Below are 21498 nucleotides of genomic sequence, written 5' to 3'. Positions count from 1 at the left end.
CTGTGTGGGGTGGGTGGTGCCGGGCCTGGGGTGTCGGCGCCTCAGGGGGTGGGCCCCTGGGCTGGGTGGCCCTGGCCCCTTTGCTGGGGGTGGGCTGGGGGACGGCTGTTTGACCACCGGGGGACAGTCTACCAGCTGTCCCCAACTTACCCCCTTCCTTATATAACCTCATATTAGGGTGAGGGGGTGGGGGGTTTAGCCTGCGATGCGCCTTGGGGGGGGGCTACTTGGGAGTGGCCCCCCTCCTATGGTTGCCGTATGGAGTGGGCCCCCCCTCTTTCGGTTTTATTTGCACCTTAGACACGTAGGGTCCTTGGTAGGGGGGTGCTTGGACATCACTGCCAGCAAGCAGCAGATGTCCTCCTGGCACCCTTCCCGCCAATTTTAACCGCACCTTAGACATTTAGGGCCCCTTGGTGTGGAGGGTGAGGGGACATCACTGTGAGTAATCAGGAGATGTCCCCTTAGTGCCCTACTCGCCAATTTTAACTGCACCCCCCTTAGTACACACACCCCTCCCCCTTCAATATATACATTCAAACATAAACACACACACATGCACACAAACACCCTCTCAAACACCCATACACGCACACACATTTTACAAGGAAGGTGGGACCTGGGTCCATCTGTCCCCTACCCCGTCCCTGGTGGGGGGTGTGGGCCCCTTGGCGATGGCGGCCGTGTCCCTTGGGTGCCGGCTCCCTGGGCCCGGCGGTGCTCTCTCCGCACGGTGGGGGGGTTCATATTACACCTGAGCCGGGGGTGTTCGTGTCCCTGGGGGGTGGGTCCTGGTCCTTGCCCCTGGGCGCTGGGCCCCGCCAAACTTCCAACATGGCCGAGCCTGGTCGGGCCATATTTATAACATCCCTTATGGGCCGCCCTTTTTTCCCCGGGGTTCCCCCCTCCTGGGCGGGGGCGGCGGGCCCCTGCCTTGCTCCTACCTGGACCAACCGTGGGCCGGGTGGGTGGCTGCCTGGAGTGCGGAGCGGGTCTCCCTTGGGGGGTCCTGGCTCGTACCTGGGGTCGGGGCGGGGGGATGCCCGGAACTCCTGGGTGGTGGTGGGGTGCTCGTCTGGGGCTGTGGGCGTCCCTCTCCGGTGGGGCCCTGCGTTGGGCTCTTCCGGCGCGGCGGGGGGCTGCTTTCCTGGCTGGGCTGGGGCGGCGCTCTCTTTCCCTCTGCGCCTCCCTGCTCTCTGGCTCTGGGGGCCTCGCGGCGGTCCTGCTGGCCCTGGCCTGGGTGGCGGTCTTGGTCGCCCGGGGGGCGGTTGTTCCCTGCCTGTTCCCGTGTGGCGCTGGGGGAATTCCGGCTGCCGCTGCTGCTGCGGCGGGGGTATGGGTGTGGGGGTGGCTGGGCGCTCCTCCTCCTTCTTTTCACATTCCACCATCCATTTTAGAAGAACATAAACACTCACCTGAGCACAGGTGTTAGCTCACCTTTGCACTAATAGTTTGCATGATTGAATGAATGAAAGATTTCACACTAGTTGGTTTAAAGGCATAAGTATGCGTTCGTGAACACTATCTGTTTTGTGTGCATGTTGACATGTGGACATTTCTGCGGCTAGCAGGTGTGTTGATAATATTTGAGTGTGTGTGAACAGGCCCCGCCCTTTTTGTACTACATTTGAACCGTACCGTAACGATAAACAACCAGTAAACCTGCCTGCTCTATGCTGCTTCATGGTCTTACCCCCCTTCCCCTCCTATTATCACCCTCCTACCCCCCCCTCTCTCTAACGTCCCTCTCTCTTGTTCCCCTCTTTCCTTTTCCGTCCGGTCCAACACCAAAGATTTTCAAACATGATTGAAATTAATAAAGTTTGGCCTCAATTACAAAAGGGGTTTATTCAGACATACCTTTGGTTTGTCTGAAGTTGAATAACCCCTCTTGTTAGAATAAAATATGTCCAACACAAGAGGCCCTCAGCTCTCATCTGTTTGCCTAGCTGTTGGACAGGACAAGTTGAAAAAAAAAAAAAAAAAAAAAAAAAAAAAAAAAAAAAAAAAAAAAAAAAAAGTATATCGTGAATTGCTTGTAAGGCTATTGTGAGTTGCGCACACTTGTGACGTACGGGTGATGCCATCATATGGTGTCCTTGCGCTGCACTATAGTCATTAGCATTGACTATATCTACGAACTGTACTGAGCCAGTGTGACGCTGCCTTTAGAGAAGGTTTTACTTCTGACTCCAACGAAATGAAGTCCTTTTTCACCAATTTTTTGAGATATGGACACCAGATGTAGTCAGTTGGCAGTAAATGGTCCGAGTCCGTCTAAATTAACATTTCAATGGCCAACCACCCTCGTCAGTCAGACACGAGCTTGTTAGAAGTCCACACCCCTACCACTTAAAGCAGGCAACACAAAATCTGTCAATCAAACGTTTTGAGCGTTCTAAATGGGGGCCAACAAGCACCGCCTCCTTTTATGGAGGCATCTGATTGGTAACTTAAATAACTTGCACTTCAGAAATAATATTTAAAAACTAATTAGGATTTTTAAAAAGATGTTAAAAAAAACGTATGTGAACAATAAATGGTTATTCTGACCGATAGAATGACTAAGTCATAGCTGTTTATTTCACTATAGAAGTCTATGGGATTTTGAATTCCAGTAGCCAGTTTGTACTTCCTGTTCGGAACGTCAAGAGGAATTCTCTGTCATTTGCTGTCATATACAGTCAGTCAGTCATTAGTTAGGTCTTAACAAGGTACAAGTACTGGCTCCTGCCGAACACATGGTGAGTGCACCAGAAAGGGACCGTAGGACAGCTGTATGATGTCCACACAAACTATGCTCTGATTGTCTAAGTTCCTCTTTCCTGTCAGTCAGGCTGCACGTGAAGAACTCGAAAGCAGTACATGAACAGCAACAACGGGTTCCTTGCAAAGCGCACAGGATTTAAAGGGCCTTTATCCTGCTTTTCTGCAGCCTCTCTGAGTCAACTATATCATATATTTGATCATAGATGACTTATGGAACACTAAAGTATGATTTTTTTTTTTATAAATACGAGTTATTTTTGTAGCCCCTTTTCCTACCCAGATGTAAGACGACCTGTTCTTTCCGGGTGGGTGGCGCCCTTTTTATAACGTCAACCTAGACCTCGGCAGTGTGTCCGCATCCGATTTTTGCAAAGATGGATGTGAATATTGTGGAGTTTTAGAAAAGCATTTCCCGATCACGCTAGCGCCACAGAGAAAGTGTGTGTCTGTGTGTGTGTGTGTGTGTTAGCCTGGGGCCGTGCCGAGCCACAGACTCTTCGTGGAAAGGGCCGTTCCTCCCTTTGTGATGTCACAATGTGACAACCTGCTTGTTTTTGTGGGTTAGATTAGATTAGATAAAATAATATTAGATTAGATTAGATTAGATTAGATTAGATTAGATTAGATTAGATTAGATTAGATTAGATTAGATTAGATAGACTTTGTTTATCCCACAATGGGGAAATTCCTTTTGTCTGCGGCAGCAAAAAACAGACATCCAAAATCAGCAAAAGTGACATTCACAAAAGGAAAGTCACCAATAAAGGTATGTAAAGTGATAAGTAAAGTAGGGTTGGGAGGGGCTGGTGCTCAGAGAGCAGGTTGAGAAATACTTAGAAATGCATGAATGGAACAAAATACCGCTTGAACATTATAATACATTTAAAGCTGAAAAGGTTGATTTTGCATGATACGAGAATTTTAAGAGAGTCGGGAGAAAAAAAAGAAAAATCCATACGACATCCCTGTGTCTCACCTGCTTCACCCTTACTTACTGTTGCGAACTCTTTTTCTTTGGGGGCTCACTGAGTGATCTACAACCTTGATATTACCTGCAGGCCACTTGCTTTCCCCGTACAGGTTTGTCCGTTTTCAGCCTGTATCCACCCCTAAGGACACTTGGAACTGAGGCTCAAATGTTTTGCAAGTGATGATTGAAGTAGAGGAAAAAGCCTGCGAATCAATAAAAGTTTAAGTAGCTTTTGTCAAAAATCAAATTATATTCAGCCTGTTAAATAAACAATCAACAAATACCAAACGAAAAAAGCAGCTCTTAGTAGCAAAGGAGTGTTATTGACAGTAAAATGAAGGGAAAAAAAAGAAGTCCACCAGGGCTGGAAGAGTAAACAGTAATAAGTGTAATGACCATGGATGTCTAATTTTCTCAAGTAAATAAAAGAGTCTCCTCATCACAATAAAGCCCTCATCTGAAATGTGAAAATAAAGACCGTGTGGCTGCGGGAAGTACATCACTGGAGGAAAGGTTGGAGAAACAAACAAAGATGTCAGCTCCTCGCATGTTCCTGTTTTATCATTCGGAATTGAATTTCACTGCAGACAGATAAAGATGAACATAATTGTTTAGTGTGTTCAAGTTGTGATTTGTTTAATTCCCGCAGCTGTTGAGCAAGGCGTGCCGCACACTCCACTGCTGTACCTGCCCAGTTCCCCGGTAAATTTTCAACAACACCATTGTTTCACTCAGCACAGAATTAATTTCCTGCTGGGACTTTGAGCGGAACGTCTTCATTACAGTTTGTTTTCATAATTGAGGCCTGCAGGCTTGTGAAAAAAATGGGAGGAAGTCTGCTTTTCTCTCCTGCAGGTTGAATTGACCGTGTTATTGCAAGAGCCCATTAAACCATTAGTGCCGGTCACTGATTATGAGTATGTACCCAGTGCTCTGCATCATATTACAGTCCTGTGCCACTTGAAGCATCATTAGATGTTCCCTGTCTTGTGTTTTCCTAACAAAACCCTTGAGCTTCATCGCTGAGCTGCCGGCTGGAGAAAGAGGAGGGAACAAATACCCCGGAGTGCATATCTGGGCTTGTGCCAGGAAGCCGGAATTATCTGGACCTGCAGTATATCCACTACAACAACAGCCTCCCCTGAGCTGATTAAACAGCGGCCTGAGATTATATTTTCTAATATGAAACTGCATGTTTTTTCGCGAGCATTACAGTTCTATTCCATCACCGAGAAGATTAGAAGAAAACAAACGAGGTTTTTAGGTCAAAGAATGTCATTGTGACTTCCTGCAGTTATTGAAACATCGTCTTTGTAGAAATGACATTGAATGATCAGAACCTCGTGGTTGGACTTTATATGTGTAACCTTTAAATATATGTTTTGGTAAAGTTTAAAAAGCCACTTTTTACACTGAAATAAGAGAGAGCCTAAAAATGAAAAATAGCTCTAATCTTAAGAAGGAAACTTCTTAACAATGTTGTTTCAAAAGAGAATTCAATAAAGGAAAAATACGCTATAAAAGTTCGCTGTTAGATAGAATCAGTTTAAATTTTGTTGTTAAACAGCCCAATAATAAATATATTTTTGTTAGTTTTAAGCAAGTGGTTTGTATTTTCTGACTTTTTATGAACCTAATTGTAGATTATTTTGATTACTGCCACAAAAAATACTTGTGTAATAAGTGAAAATGATAAATACTTATATAGCGCTTTCTACCCTCTTTCAAGGCCCAAAGCGCTTTACAGTCACAGTCCCATTCATCCAGTCACTCACACATTCACACACTGATGGCGGCTCCGCTGCCGAACACTGGCGCCAACCTCCCACCAGAGGCAAGGTGGGGTTCAGTGTCTTGCCCAAGGACACTTCGACACATGGGCGTGCTAGGCGGGAAACGAACCTGCAATCTTACGATCATGGGTCGACCGCCCTTCCGCTGCACCACGGATGCCCGAAATGACTTATTTTAGAACAAAATATGAACAAAATTAGAACCTTAGTACAAGTTGGTCCATCTTAATAAATCTACATAAAAGCTAGGAACTTTTTAACATAGCATGTTTTGTTTTTTAAATACTTAAAATGAATGCCAGGACAACTTTTATTGAGGTTCAAGGTAAAAATTTGTGTCCTTCGAGTCTTTAATCAAGTTTTCTGTTGTCAACATATGCAGCAAAAGGGTTTAGACTCATTTAATAACAATTTACTTATTTCTAGAACCTTAAAAGTTTGGAAAGGTGTAAGGCAAAGAGAAGTTAATTCAAACCAGGTTAAATATCGGAAATGTCTAAAAAACAGGTTTGAAATCTTTGCAAGAATCAAACATTCAGACATTGTTTTCTTTTCACCTTCAGGTTTTGGAGTCTGGTTCTTACCGGACTCGTTTGTTCTCTGGCACACACACAAAGTTTCCCTTTGTGTACATATAGCAACCGTGATAGGGCCCTTGTGTTAAGCGGTATTGCTGATAGCGTTAAAGGACCTTGTCTGCCGGGTCTCATGACTTTGAAGACTGATGGAGAGCAGCGCGGCCTTTGGCTTTGCAAAAACGCCTCCCTGTGTGTTTGTAGTGGAGGGGGGGGGGGCTAAAAACAACAAAACTCCTCAGTTATAATCATCTTCAGAAAGCTTTGCTCATTGTTTTGGTTCTGTGGCAACCATGTGTTCTCGTTTTTGTGTAACACCTCACGCACTAACAATGGCTGAAATGTGAGCTGGGGGCTTTTATGCAGAGTGTCGGATGGAAAAACTCCCATGGATTTCCGCCTGTCCTTTGCTTTTCACACTTCATTTTTAGGGATTCCGACGATGCTTGAGGGATTTTCACTGAGCTGCCTCCGGGCTCGGAGCGCTTGGACTTGTTATCCTGAAGCATTTCAGACATTTCATTTTTATGTGTCAGCAGGAAGAACTCTGTAAATTTGCCTAAGCGTTCCTGTACAAATTAAATTAGTCATGCTTTTTGTAGCAACTTCATGTGTGAGAAAATAACTTTTTGGGGGGATTACGCAAGCCTACCCCACTACCACGGTGAAAGAGAAAGAAAGAAAGAAAGAAAGAAAGCTTGTTTTTTTTAAAGGTCCGTTTGGGAAGTTTTGATTGAAACAGTGAGTAATGTCTGTGAGATCGAGTACGGCTTACTAACTGAGGCTTTTGCATTCCTTTTGTGGAGTGGATCTCTGTAAAGACCTCAGTGGGAAAGAGTTGTCATGACTAAGGCAGAAAAATAGATGTTGGCAGGCTTTGAAACACTGGTTAGGTCTTCTCTGAAACGGTCTTGTAGGCATCCGGGCTAAAAATAAGAGGTGTTTGAGCAGAACGACTCCCTCGAAGAGCATGGATCGTCTTTTTTTTTAGACGAAGTGAGAGCTCTCTGGGTTCTTCTTGAGCCCGGGCCGGCGGCTTTGCTGTCAGAATGCTAAAACCAACAGGGGCTTTCCGGATCCCGGCTGCTTTCTTCTTACTGGAATGACGTGTGGTCACCTCTTGTTTTCATGCTTTCTGCCTCTCTGCTCATCTTTTTCAGGCTCAGTCATGTTTGCTAGAATTAGGGTTTACAGAGAGGCACAGTCAGGGTTTGGGGGGGCTGTAGTTCTACTGTGGAGTCAGAAGCAGCGTGCTCGCCGCCCACTCCCTGTCCACTCTTCCTCTCAGGCTTCCTGTGGGATTGAAGAGGAGTAGTGCTTTAAGAGCAGGGAAGAAAGGGAGGGTTTTATTGCATGGGGGGGTTGGGGGTCCTGGCTGAAACGGCCTCCGATGGATAAAATGTCTGGATGTGAAAGAGGAAGTGGGTTGAATTCTGCAGGATTTTTGTTTTGGGGGGAAAGTGGCGCAGTGTTGGAATGTGAATGTGGTTGGGAGTTATGTGAGCTTTGCCTTCTTGTCCAGCACTAATGGACTTTTCAACAAAGCGTTAGGGAGAGTTGGACAGGCTTTTGTTATTGGAACAGTTCTGTTGGATCCATCAGAAGTTCCTGGTTGGAGAATCAAAGCGCAGCTGAATTTAACTGATTTCTAACACAACCAACATGGTTTCCAGTGTTTTGCAGCAGCTTAAAATGAACTAAATGAAAACTTCGGAGTGACCCGGAGGTTCTAATCTGGGTCCACTTAGGGTGCATTCAGACTGGACTCATTTGGTTTGTTTAAAGTGAACCAGAGTTTTTATGCCCCCAATGATCCAGAACAAATTTTCTGTCTCGATACACCAAAACGGACGGTGGTCTGATGAAAGCTGGCTCATTAAAATTACCTGAAACGTGATACACAGTGTTTTTCACACTGTTTTCCCACTGCTTCATCAACACTTATTAGCGAGCCTTCTTAGTCGCTGAAGTAACCGCATTGCAGCGTGACTCCGCTGTACCAAAGTAGAAGGTAAAAAGTGTGGTACCTGACGTTGGTACAGACTTGGTCAGAGAAATATGGCGTTTGAAAAAGTGAACTATCCCGACAAAGATTGCAAAGCACAATACTTCCATAATTTCTGCCTCTTGTTGCTTTGCCCCACCCTCGTACTTCATGGCCAATGAGTGAAGAGATCTTTAGTCACGTGGTTTTGTTGACAAGCTATTGTCCGGAACAGAGAAACCCAACTTGACGGCAGTCTGAAGACAAGGCAAGTTCGGGACTCGATCTGGACCAACTGACTTTTCCACCCTTAAAAGAACCCACTCTGATGAAAATTGCGTTTTTGGGGGTTTTAACATGTTCTTGTGCCATTTTTCTGATGATTGAGGACAGAAATAAAGACAATGAGGCTCAAATTTGCATTTCTGGGCATTTCTCTATTCAAATCGATGCGAATCAGAAGTCAGACGAAAAAATGCAGTTTGAAAAAGATCGTATTTGTGATGTGGAAACTATGCTGGGAGGGGCCACAAGCTCCCTGCTCTGAGCTCTCAGCAATGGGAAGGGGAAGGGGGGTTGCTCTGCTTTAACAGCATTATCACAATCATAAAACCACTAGGAACACATTTAAAATTGATCAAAAGATGTTTAGAGCGGGACTTTAAGATGCTGTGGATGTAGCTAAGATAAAGAGAGTTCATGCAGAAAAATGCTCCACTGTGGGGCAAACTGGACCAAAACCTTTACACAGCGATCTAAAAGCCTGACTGCCAGTTGTCACTTAAATGCAGTTTTTCCCGTTTGAGTGGCTTCACCAGTTATTGTGTTTTGGTATTAATTTGGTATTTTTCCATTTTGCAAGGGTTAATTTGCATTTCACTTACCAACAGTTTGAGATTCTGAGACTTTTACAGTACACTTCACTCCTGGGGGGAAAATGTTGTTTGTTTTTTTCTCTTTAAAGTAAATGTTGGGACTCTCGCTGTTGCTGTCCTGCACAGGCTGAGATGTTTGCCTTAATTTTTCTGCTTCTTACATTAACAAAGAAACCAGAGTTGACCGGGAAGAGTTCCAGCCTCTGTTTTTCTCTCCTTTGAAATTCAAAAAAGTCTCTGCTCATGAAACCTTTGAAAGCAGAGGCTGTGTCCTGCTCGCGAACGCTGATCAAACTATATTTTTCCTGTTTGTGCAGAAGCTAAATCCCCTGTTTCTTCTGTCTGAGTAGCACAGTAAACATTCGGATGGGCCCAGCTACAGGTATCTGGAGTGTCTCACTAACTGGTGAGAGCACTCATCAGATACACAGAGTAAACACCAGCCGTTTCTGGCCTTTATTTGGTCACTTTGCTCAAACCTTATTTTACTGACTTAGACAAGGCCAGTCGCAGTCATAAACGAGGACTGGTCATGTTTTAAGCAGGATGCAGCCGGATTCTTCAGGTGACTCGCCTCATTGTTGGCAGTAAAGGTCATCTGTGAGAGACTGTGAGGTTTTACCCCCCCCCTCTGCAGTTTGACCCCATAACTTGGTTAGCTGAACCCACGCAGTTCTCCCTGTGCTCCCTTTTTCTCCTTTCACTTCCTTTCCGTCTTCACAAATAGCTCATAGAGCTTGATTTAAGTCCTCCTTGTGTCCGTCTCCCCCCGGAGACAACAATTGGTTACCATCTGCATCTTGCTTTTTTAGCTCACCCTGTGCAACGATCCACTTCCTGAAGTGTCAGGGGGTTTTGTGTTGTTCCATTCACTCGGGATGGGGGGGGGGGGGGGGGGGGTGCAGGGGCATCCTCCCATCTTTCTTGGCTCTTTATTTTCTGGGCCCCTAAGATGTTTTCCCCTGGAGATTGATGCATCTCCCACGCAAAGGAAGATAGCACTTCCCCTAAACAGAGAGAAGGATATCAGGAATTGTAAGACTTGTCACCAAGCTACTTTTATTTAAAAAAAAACCGCCCCTAAACAAAGACCACTAGTTCTGCCGGTGTTGTGATCTGGCATCAGTCATTTATTATACAAAATGCACATTCAGGAAACAGAAGCTGAGTGCTCAGATTGAATAAAGGAAGCAGACTCTTTGGGTTTAGGAAAGACTGATGCAACCTTAAGGACCCGCTCTGATAAAAATTGTGTTTTTAACATGATTTTGTGGCATTTTTCTGATGATGCAGGACATTTGCTGTAGATAGAAAACTAAGCTAAAGCATTTCTTTATTCAAATCATCGAAATCAGGAGGAGACAAAAAAAATGCAGTTTGAAAAAGAACTTATTTGCAGAAAATGATGATTATGAGGTCTAAAGGGAAGAAGAAGAAGCACAAACTTAAAACAAATTTGGCTGAACTCTTGTTTCTCATGTTTGCCCTCTTAGCATGCACAGATTATTTTCTACTTCAAACACCGGTTTTAATCGTAGATTTGACTTGGGCTGAGAGGCACAACATTCTCTGCTGTTCAGTTCATCTAAACAAGTCCTGTTACTTAGAATCGTTATGCGTCTCTTATCACATAAAAGATAATGTAATCACCAGACTCTGGACACAAGGTAATTGAATTCCAGGTAAAATGAAGAGGAAGAGAAAACGACAGGAAGAAGTTGGCTGTTTGTGTTGGGTAAGACACAAAACATGTTGACACAGAGGCGTAGATCAATCTTTAAAGACCTTTGCCAATGAAAATTGTGTCTTGGGGTTGTGAACATGTTCTTGTGGCATTCTTCTGATGATAGAGGACATATAGAAAGAAAATTAAGCTTAAAATTGCATTTTTGAGTATTTTTGTGTTGTTCAGATAGTTGTGAATCAGGAGCAGATGAAAAAATGCCGTTTGAAAAAGATCACATTTGTGACAATTTGGAAATAAGCTGCATGCTCCACTCCATTCGGATGTGGAGCATCTATTGTAGGACAATAGATCCATGTACGTCTTTGTTTTCCTCATCTGAGCTGGAATCTGGATCAAAACTGTATGGCTGGATATTACTCGTCATTTTTGTTGCACCACTCATGCTAGGTTGTGGATATGAGGGGCTGTAAGCTAGTGGGAGAGAGTGTAAACAGAAAGCTCTTAGATCTGTGATGCAAAAACAAGAGAAGAAAAAAGACTTTTGTTTTAGGAAAATCTGTCTTTTTTCTGTCTTGTAAGACAAAAAAAATGTATCCAAAAACTGTTCACTAGCATGAAAGAAGAATTCTTGGTAAATGACACAAATCTTTAGGTTTTGGCCAAAAACTGCTTAATTATAATTACAAGACCCCTGGAAAGACTTTAAAAAAAGATCAGAAGAGGATCAGAGTGAATCTTTACGAGAACTTCTGATTCAGACATTATTACTTTCAGTTGGACATTTCACTGTTTCCACAACAAGGAACTTTTTGCCTAAACATAAAAATGTGGCCAAAGAACATAAGTTTATGGCAGACCTTCACTTGTTTTCATTTTGGCTGATTTTGGTACACAACACAGTATTCTTGCTCTGGTCCTGTTTAACCCGTCTGTCTTCGGGGTTTACCATAAATTCTTTGCTGGTCTTTTACCTCCCTGAATATGATCCTTTCTTCTGCCGGAGAGCGGTCGCTCGGATTCAACGTTGGTGTTTACGTTTTCATAGTTTGATGTCAACACCGCTTTGGTAATACAGGAGGGGCGCACATTAACTCAAATCTTGGTTTAAATGTGCACGACCTACTTTCCAGACTTGTTCAGAACAGGCTATATGTGGAAACACTGCCCTCTCACATGCTTGATATTTATCATCGGCTTACGGGAATTTTTCTTGTTTGTTTTGGAACTTCTCAGGGATCTTGTCACAGAGGTGTTTTCTTAAGATTCACTTTGTGTTGTTTGTGCTGATGGTAATAAAATTAATCAATCGTTCCTCAGAACTCCCTTTAAAAATGTTCTTCTCAAAGCAGGTTTAAAAAATCTAGAAAAATAAATGTTTTTCTCTTGTTATAGTGACCAAATCTAGTAATAAATTCTTCTAAAACAAGTAGATTTTGTCTTGGTAAGATTGCTATGAATTGGAATCCTAAAATTGGAAATAATATATCTAAAGACAAGCATTTATTGCTCAAAAATTAGTTGTATGTCTTTATATTTAGTATATTTTAAAGACTTTCCCCCACAAAATATATCTTATCTTAAGCATCAGTCCAACAATCTTAAGTTCCAAACCATAATCATCCTAAAATAAGACAAGAATTTTTATAGTTTAAGATAATTTTTCTTAAAATTACAAGTATAATATGAGTCAAATAAAACATTTACTTTTCCACAAATAAAACAAATCTGTTTCCTCCAATCCCAAATAAAGAATTCTGCTAAAAATTAGAGATATTTATTCAAAAAGGATGTTTTTAAGATTAAATTACAGTGAGTTAGCGAATCAAAACAAATCGTTTCATATTAGATGTTAGTTTCCTCTTATATGAAGTGTAAAAAGATAACTAGAAACTAGGCCAAAGTACTTTTGGGAGTTTTGTTTTTGGACCTTTTTCTGCACAGATACCAGAGGTAATGAGAGGATAGTGAGGACAGAATGAGTTTAAGACCTAATATTGAGTTATATCCCCTTAAAGGGAGAACCCAACAACTATTTTCTTTAAGGCTTTTAGAGCTAATTAATCAAATGTATTTTTTCTTTCGTTCATTTGGGAAAGCAGCAATTTACAGCAGCCAATTAAAACTCTGGGTTCTCCAGGGTTAATGAAAATAGAACGTACCATTGTTGTGTATGTGGTATCGTGAAATATTCGTGAGACCAATGGAAGTTGCACAAACTAATGACGTACGGGTGTCCTCACGCCACACTTTAGTCACTAGTAAGGTGCGCACACTGACACAGAGCATGCTATGTAGGTGATCGCCACACTGTGATTGTCTAATTCAACAGTTGAAAAGAATCCTTACAACACTCCTGCGTCTCATCTACTTCCCCCTTACTTATCATTGCGTCCTGTACAAGAGTTCATTACAACCTGTCGCTCACAGCAAGGCCATAGAAATTAGTATTTTCTGTCTACGGGTTTGCCAAGCGGTCTATGACCTTAAAATTTCATGCAGTCCACCTGCATCAGAATAGAGCGCAGCAGGGAGTTTGTTTCTTGGCCCTTTTCCAGCTGCATTTTTCATCTGCTCTTAATTCACGATGATGCGCATGAAATAGATTTTCAAGCATACATTTTTCAATATGTGTCCTCCATCATGGAATAAAAAGGCCAGTAAGACATGTTAAAAACATAAATTTCGTTTATCTTTTACAAACAGTTGGCATTGAGCTCTGACTGCAGGTGTAAATGATCTGTTTTTGGATTAAACGCCACAAAAAATAAGACAAAAAAGTTGCATTTTCTGCTGTTATGCAGATCCTGTAGCCTCAAGAAATACATTTTTGCCACACACCTTGGACTTTCAGTATTAGTCCCCAAGTAAACACCACAAGAGTGATAGGCAGGCATGTTCGGCAACAGGCCGAGATGACTAATGGCGGGGTTTATGGAGTCTTTTGTCGAGTTCTGCCTGCACGCTGATCGCTGCGTTGCTGACACACATGCAAGTGCACACACCCACACAACACTCGCAAACTACTAGAATTATAGCAGACCTGCCACTCCCTGCTGCAAGAGTTTACCTTCTGAACATTTAGTGACGACATTACAGCTGGAGTCAGTGGAGCAATCGGCAATCAGTCTCTGTCACAGTATCAGTAACGTCAATGTAAGCTCCACCCTTTGTCTGACTAGCTTTCTAAGGGCCGTTTTAGTGCGTTTGAATCAGATTTTATGAGAGAACAGGCAGTGAGTCAACATTGTTTTACCCCCTATCTGTACTTGAGAAGTTGTGCAAACTTTTATGAAACTTCCAACTCAAATCTTGTGGAGACTTTTAAAAAAATGACTTTTGTTTTTACGAGCTGCAGCCAGAGAAGGAAGTCAGTTAATCCTTTAGGAATATCAGGTCACTCAGCACCTGCAGCGCGGTTATGAAACCAGCGAGTGGACGAGCTAGGTGTTTACGGGGGCCATAAGCCTGCGTGCTTGAGCAATAAACAGTTTCTTTTTTCTTTCTTTTTACAGAACTCGGTGCGAGCATCGATTTAAGGAAGTTTGTTGCTCCTCTCAGCCACCTGCTCCACTCGACCTTTATATCTGTCAACAGAAGAAAAGCGTTCAAACATGACGTGGGCCGTGCGGAAACTTATAATTAATGTGACACGACAGGCAGGACATTACTTACAGTTTGCCATCCGGGGGCCTTAAATCATTAGTGTTCACAAATGCAAAAGGTTCCTAATCGTTTGTTTATTACGGTTGAGTTTTGCAGTGGGAGTAATAATTAGGAGGCTGATTGCCTCTCACGTGGCTCCTCTGATTAAAGCAGTTGTTCATCTGCTTCTGTTGCTGGGGCATTAAGCTGCTGGACTCTGAGGTTCATGTCAGGTTGCTTCCTTGAGGACAAAGCAGTGAGGAGGAAGAGGAGGGAGCGCGGGAGACAGATGCTTTTGTCTCTTATTATTTGCCTTCAGTTTTTGTGCATGTGTGCCTGAAGTCACTGACAAACACAAACTGCGCAGTGGAGGCAAAGCAGTTGAATACCACCTCCTCATGTGTGATGGACCCGAGCTGGAACATCTTTGGACCTGATCTGCATTTTGCCTCTGCGTTCTTTGAGGGGCGTGTCTCTGAATGGTTTGACTGCTCATCCTCAAGAGCAGACATGTAGAGGAATGCGGTGTCTGGGATTGTTTTTGTTGCTTATAAACCCACCCCCCGCCAGCCAAAGCTGTCTGCAGACTAACAGCAGACGAGAAAACCCCCCTGAAGCATTCTTCCTGTAAAAAAACACATTTAAAATAAACTTTTCTTCAAAATTAGAAATGACTTTTGTCGTTCGCAAAAAGCTACCGATCATCACGTAGAATCGGACACACCAGACCTGACCTGTTAACAGAATGCATTTAATGCATTATGTATATTTCTGATCAAAGGTTTCTGTTTTTCTTTAGTATGCCAAGGTCTCAGCAACCGTTTAAACCTGCTAGGCTCTAAAGATGACCACTACCTGAACATGGTGAAGACCTACAGCAACTGCACCGTGGTGCTGGAGAACCTGGAGATCACCTACATGGATAATAACCACGATTTGTCCTTCCTTAAGGTAAAAAAAATTTTTTTTTAGGATCCGTTGGATGAGTTTAAAAGAGCCTTCTAACCTCCTGAAGTCTATTGTATTTAAATTCTTTTGGAAGGGAAAAAGACTAAGCGTAGTGATCAAGTTTTTTCTATTTTAACGCTGGAATCATAGTCAACACAGTTATGGTTACCAGACAGATGTTGTAAAATTCCACTTACATTCAGGCTCACTCATACAAACACAAGTCAGCATGCAGGTTAGAAGGAGAGCTGCAGCAATTCTTCCCTAAAAAGAGGGGATTTCTAACTTCTCATCTGTGTCACATTCACTTTGCTTTCTAAATGATTTTTACCAGACGCAAACAAGGGAAACGTTGAGTTTCACATGCTGATGGAGGCTGACTTGCTTACTTTACTTTTGTAATTTACATTTTTAATTCTTAATTGTTGCTTAATATCTGGGAGACTTTAAAAAATAAAACTCCAAAACAGTAAACAGAGCATGCATGCTTTCTAAAATGCCTTCCTATTCATACAAAAGCAAATCAAAGTTGAAACATTCTACAAGAAATCTTTCTGTCACCAGTAAAAATATTGAACCATTTCTTTTGTGCGATTTAATTATCTACCATCTTATGAATCCTTTTACAAAATATTGCACTTTATTTTTGTCCAGGTTTAAATCTTGTAAATATTGTCTGTTCATCTCAATCTGCTTTACCTGAAAATATTCCTGCAATTTGAAGCCAGAGAATTCTTTTTGGAAGGTATTAATGACAATTATTCTTTTACAAACAAATCAGTGGAGTTTTTTTAGTTGAGCTCATCTCATTTTTTATCTGTTTTCATAAATATAAAACAACTGTCGAACAGTTTACGCGCACGAACGATTTGAACTCAGCTAAAAATCCTCCTACGTTGCTCTCGGTGTCCCTGAACGCAGCAGTTACATCGATGTGTGACTTTGTAGTTCCAAAACAAAACCAAAACACCACAACTATTATCTATTATGTAAGGAATAAAGCCCGATGAGATGTTTGTTATCATACATTATTGCAGACGGCTGAATGGACTGGACGGTGAACTGTGGGATTTTTTCTTTTTATTATTGTTTGAGGTTGAAAAAAATACCTGTTTGTAATGTAAAAGTAAAGGTTGGAAGTCTGTTTTAATAAGAAAACCTCATACAGTCACTTTTTTTGTTGTATTTTGATCTTTTGCTACGCCACAATGTCACACGTTAAAAAAAATAGCTCATTCTTTTTACAGCAGTTATTGGGTTAGAAACAGATCAATTCGATTTATTCATAACACGTCATGAGTAATTAAATCAATTGCATGACGACAATACTTTCAGGCTCTATTGCAGCTTCAGAAAAGACCCAGCTTTTGTTTAATTATACTTTCAGATTTTATTTTTATTCTTTTGAACTTGGCATTAAAAAAGCTTTCCAATGTGTGTCTTTTGGTCAGAGTTTGTACTTTAATATTTCACATTATTTTCATTTTTTATTGATAAAAATACACGAAATTACAGACCCAATGATTCCCTAAATGGATTTGGAATTGGTTTACTTCAAACAGTCAAAACTAAAAAATACTAAAGAAAACAAACAAAAGAGATGTATATCTATACATAGATATAACGAACTTTGAATTATTAATTGTGACTTGAATGAAAAACTAAAAGAAGATACATCTCCATATATAGATAAAAAAGATCCACATACATATGTGAAAGCCATTATAATCACTCTTTATCACAAATAAACATATTTTTACTTATAGCACAGTACATTGAATCCATCAAATGTGAATTTTGTCCAAAAAAATAATTTCTTGCTTGAAAAGGAATGACAGGAACTGAACTCATACATTCCCACCCTATTGTGCTTTACCTATTTATTCTTTTACATTAAGTTTGACTAGTAAAACTAAAAATAAACCACAGTCAAAGGAATTCTTGTGGTTTCCTTCTCCAGTCAATTGAAGAAGTGGGAGGTTACGTCCTGATTGCACTCAACACAGCGACCAGAATTCCCCTGGAGAATCTGCGCATCATCCGGGGTCATTCTCTCTATGAGGGAGAGTTTGCTCTTTCTGTGCTCGTTAATTCTGATAAAGGAACCGGCACCACTGAACTCCTGCTGACCAAACTGACAGGTGAGCTGCAAAAACCCTGTCTGTTTTTACCTGAGAGCAAACAGGCATGTGTGGAGCTAGGCTGGTTTGACTGAGGTCACGCTTTCGTGCTGCAGAAATCCTTGCAGGAGGCATCAAGTTTGGCAACAACCAGCTGTGCAACGTTGAAACAATACAGTGGTTCGATATCGTCAATCCAGACAAGAAGCCAAAGATGGAGCTCCCGATGGCGAGCAATAACCCTCTCTGTACGTGTCACGAAGTACAGCAGACGATGGTGAAAACATTTGTTTTATCGCTTCCAAACTAATATTTCATGTTTTGGGATTTCAGGTAAAAAATGCCACTCAAGCTGCTTCAACGGGTCGTGCTGGGCTCCTGGTCCTCAATACTGTCAGACCTGTAAGCCGCCATTTCTGCCTTTCATTTCATTCCAACTAAATTTTTAATTTCCAATGTTTATTCTTCCACATTTCTTACCTACTCTTTCAAGACCCACTCCTATGAAAATGATGTTTTTGGTGTTTTTGACATGTTCTTGTGGCATTTTCCTGATAGTGAAGGACATAGATAAGGTAAAAAAAGCTCAAATTTGTATTTCTGAGAAGTTCAAGGCTGTGTTTCTCATCCACTACGTACATTTTGCGCATATTGCACGGATGAAAATTGGTCCTTCATTAATGTACGTGGAAAAAGAGAAGTTGTGGTCTTTACGTCAAATTTTCACAGATATATCCTGAACGAACCACGTTAGAAACCACGTATATCAACATAGAACATGAACGTGATAATGCGATATATGCACTATATAAAAGTTATACATTGGTGGTACCTGCGTTAAAAGTACGTTATACTGCATTCACACCGGACACAATTGGCACATCAAATTCGTGTCTTCCGCCTCTCTTTTGACGCACATCAAATTCACTGCTCGTCACCTTGATGCCCCGGCCTGTGCTGCCCTCACGTACTAAGCTGAGTTGACAGAGACTGTCCCAGTTACTGTTGGTACACCCTGGACAGGTCACCAGCCTGTCAAAGAGTCAATGGAGCTGGAGCTAGAGAACACCGACGCCCAGGGTCCGGCCGGACCACGGGTGACATCGTAGCGGTCTCGATCACTAGCAACCGGTCCAGGGTGTACCCCGCCTTTACCCAACAGTAACCGGGACAGACTCCGGCGACCCTGCGGCCCCAGTGTGTTAGGAAAATGGTTGGAAGTTCAGGACAAAAATCCTTGCATCAAGCAGCCATATTGGGTTCATTTTTCTACCCTTTGATCGAGTCACTGAAAACGTCACACACCCAAAGCCGAGTCTCCAATTGGTTAACGTACTGCGTCCCAACGCGCCCAACGGCCAAATCACGCCACAGGACCACAGATCATGTCTGTACATTGACTTAACATTGAATCTCGATGTGTCTTTAGTTGCTCTGCGCTGACAGTCCCGCCAACAACTCTGAAGTGAATTTCTAATGAACTCCAATCATCTGTTCTGCTCCCATCTACAGTAACCAAACTGAACTGTGCACAGCAGTGCTCCAAAAGATGCAAAGGACCTTCTCCCAGCGACTGCTGCAACGAGCATTGTGCAGCGGGCTGCACGGGACCCAGACCCACCGACTGTCTGGTAAGAAAAAGACATTTCTCTCAAACAAAAGTAAAAAAAAATAAATAAACACATGCAGAAAGACTAATAACGGCATCACTCTTTCCATCCAAATACTCTTGTGACGCCAAAGACTCACTTGGTGGTATTTTATTTCAAAACAAAGGTATTGTTTTGGTCTTAATTCCTGTGAGAAATGTAACCGTTGATTGAAAGTTCTCCTCTTTTGGGAGTTTCAGGGTCTGCTCTGAGAATTGAGCCAAGGCTGTGTCAAAGGAATGTGGTGTTATCATTAGAGAAGGGGGGGGGGCTCTGTTTTGGGCCCAGCACACTGGATGACGGCTGTTTGTGCTGCAGGCCTGTCGGGACTTCCGAGACGACGGGGTGTGTAAGGACTCCTGTCCCGGCCTCATGCGCTACGATCCAAACCTCCACCTGTTGGTTCCAAACCCAAATGGAAAGTACAGTTTTGGTGCCACCTGTGTAAAGAACTGCCCACGTAAGAGCTCTTTGTTACCCGAAGTCATCAACTGTTTGACAATGACAGTGTTGGGGTTGACTCTGCACCCGGCGTCTTATTCAGAACAAATGCGGTTTCTTTAGGAGGGTTAGGCATTCATTTTGCTCCGGTTTAATTATAAACTTTATGAACAAGAAAAGAAAATGATTGAGTTGAAGGTGTGTTAATGCAACAACTTGCTTTTAGAATATTTAACTTACTCTAACCTGTTCCTGTATTACTCAATCTGGACTGATCCACATCATGGTCTCCTGGCAACTTTGGCAACTTGATGAACATAAAGTTGTGTTTTAATAACTTTTTTATACTTTTGCCCACATGCTTTGTAATGTTCACAGAAAAAAGTTGAGATGACACCTGTATTTGTGATCAAATCATGACGTGACCAGCTTTTTTTTTTGATCCAGATAATTATGTTGTGACGGATCATGGTGCGTGCGTACGGACGTGCAGCGGTAACACCTATGAAGTGGATGAAGGAGGGATCAGGAAGTGTGCCAAGTGCAACGGACCCTGTCCAAAAGGTTGGAGATCAGGCTGTTACTGTGTAACAGCCAAACATGCCGCAGCATATCACTGCTCATACACAGGATAAAACAAAATGAAAATAGTGGGTATTATAGAACTGGATCCCTACAAAGCAAAGCCTTAGTCACAACTGTCCTTACGGGTTGGCATTGGGCTGTCTGGGGGAATTGGCAAATTTGTTCAGGGCACGTAGGAAATATTAATGTCATAGACCGCTTGGTGAATCAATAAGGCAGAAATGTCCATGCACATTTTTTCTACTAGCCTACTAGCCTTACAAATACTTCTCAATACACTTACCACATATCGGAAAAATTGATACGTTCCATTTTCATAATGTCCCTTGATGTGGTCGTCTGAGCTTCAAGGGAACTGCAAAACACACCTGTGAACCCCTTAAAGTGCAGTTGCTCCTCTCTAGGACCCTTCACGGATATACCCAAAATCTACAGATCCCATACAGGTCATCCCCTGTACAAGTGCATGAGGCTAAAGCTCAAACAATGCCATGTCAGACTGATATCACAATTTACAAGACCATCCAGTCTGGGATAATATTTGATCAATGGTTCTTCCTCCTTCAATGATGGAGGCACTTTTGCAAATAAGCACATAGAAATTTTGAACAAAACAACGCAAACGCTGTAAAAACTGTCTGTGAAGACACGCATTTGGGAATCTGAGTGGCCGGCCTGCAGCTCTGACCTGCTATCAGTTAAGAATGTGAGGAATTTATTGTGTCATGAACCTCTGTGTCCCTTCAGGCAAACGCAACAAAAAACTGAACAAAAATTAGAACTTTAAAATATGTTTTCTGTGTATTACAAAACTTCACCTTTCCCCCTTTTTTCAAAGCCGAAATGTATGCCAGAAATCAAAAATCTTAATTTTTATTGTCTACGGTCAAAAAAACTTCTTTATTAAACAGGATTTAGTGTTTCTATTTTTTATAATTATAATTCCCATTTTTTGTTTTGTAACCAACTTCTAAAAAATAAAGTTGAGCTTACATTTTTCTTCTTCTTTTTATTAAAAATTTCAATTAATTGAATTTCAATTAATTAATTTCAATTAATTAATAGTTCTTACCATTTCTTTATTGAACCTCTTCATGTTGTGTGCCGCTGAGAAACCTACCATCAAATCTAATTCAGTATTACCTTGTGGCATTTGAATAGAAAAAAAAACATTGAAGAATAATGTTTTTCTCTAATTGGAAATAAATTCAATCATGAAGGGGTTAAACTGACCCGCATTTCTACCTATTATTATGAAGATAATTCCGTTTTTCTTTTAATTGTTTACAGTGTGTAATGGACTTGGAACAGGAAACCTGACCCACACTCTGTCCATCAATGCCACAAACATCGACTCCTTCAAAAACTGCACTAAAATCAATGGGAACATTGCTTTTATTCACACATCTATTTATGGGTAAGTCACAAACATTATTGAAAAATCACAGCAGAAATCAGCT

The 21498-nt window shown here is 41.9% G+C and overlaps 1 protein-coding gene across 1 annotated transcript in view; it reads left to right on the top strand.

Moving 5' to 3' along the window:
* egfra (epidermal growth factor receptor a (erythroblastic leukemia viral (v-erb-b) oncogene homolog, avian)) overlaps positions 1 to 21498 on the top strand; it is a 53347-nt gene that overhangs the window by 12536 nt on the left and 19313 nt on the right. The window contains exons 2-9 of the mRNA XM_004079423.5: positions 15095 to 15246; positions 17204 to 17384; positions 17480 to 17611; positions 17697 to 17765; positions 18876 to 18994; positions 19331 to 19472; positions 19901 to 20017; positions 21329 to 21455. Coding sequence (XP_004079471.1) covers positions 15095 to 15246; positions 17204 to 17384; positions 17480 to 17611; positions 17697 to 17765; positions 18876 to 18994; positions 19331 to 19472; positions 19901 to 20017; positions 21329 to 21455 — 1039 coding nt within the window. The remainder of the gene's footprint in view (positions 1 to 15094; positions 15247 to 17203; positions 17385 to 17479; positions 17612 to 17696; positions 17766 to 18875; positions 18995 to 19330; positions 19473 to 19900; positions 20018 to 21328; positions 21456 to 21498) is intronic.

Source organism: Oryzias latipes, chromosome 17 (assembly GCF_053564925.1).
Source record: "Oryzias latipes strain Hd-rR chromosome 17, Olatipes_Hd-rR_3.1".
Lineage (NCBI taxonomy): Eukaryota > Metazoa > Chordata > Actinopteri > Beloniformes > Adrianichthyidae > Oryzias > Oryzias latipes.
This window is presented reverse-complemented; position numbering and strand designations above follow the sequence as displayed.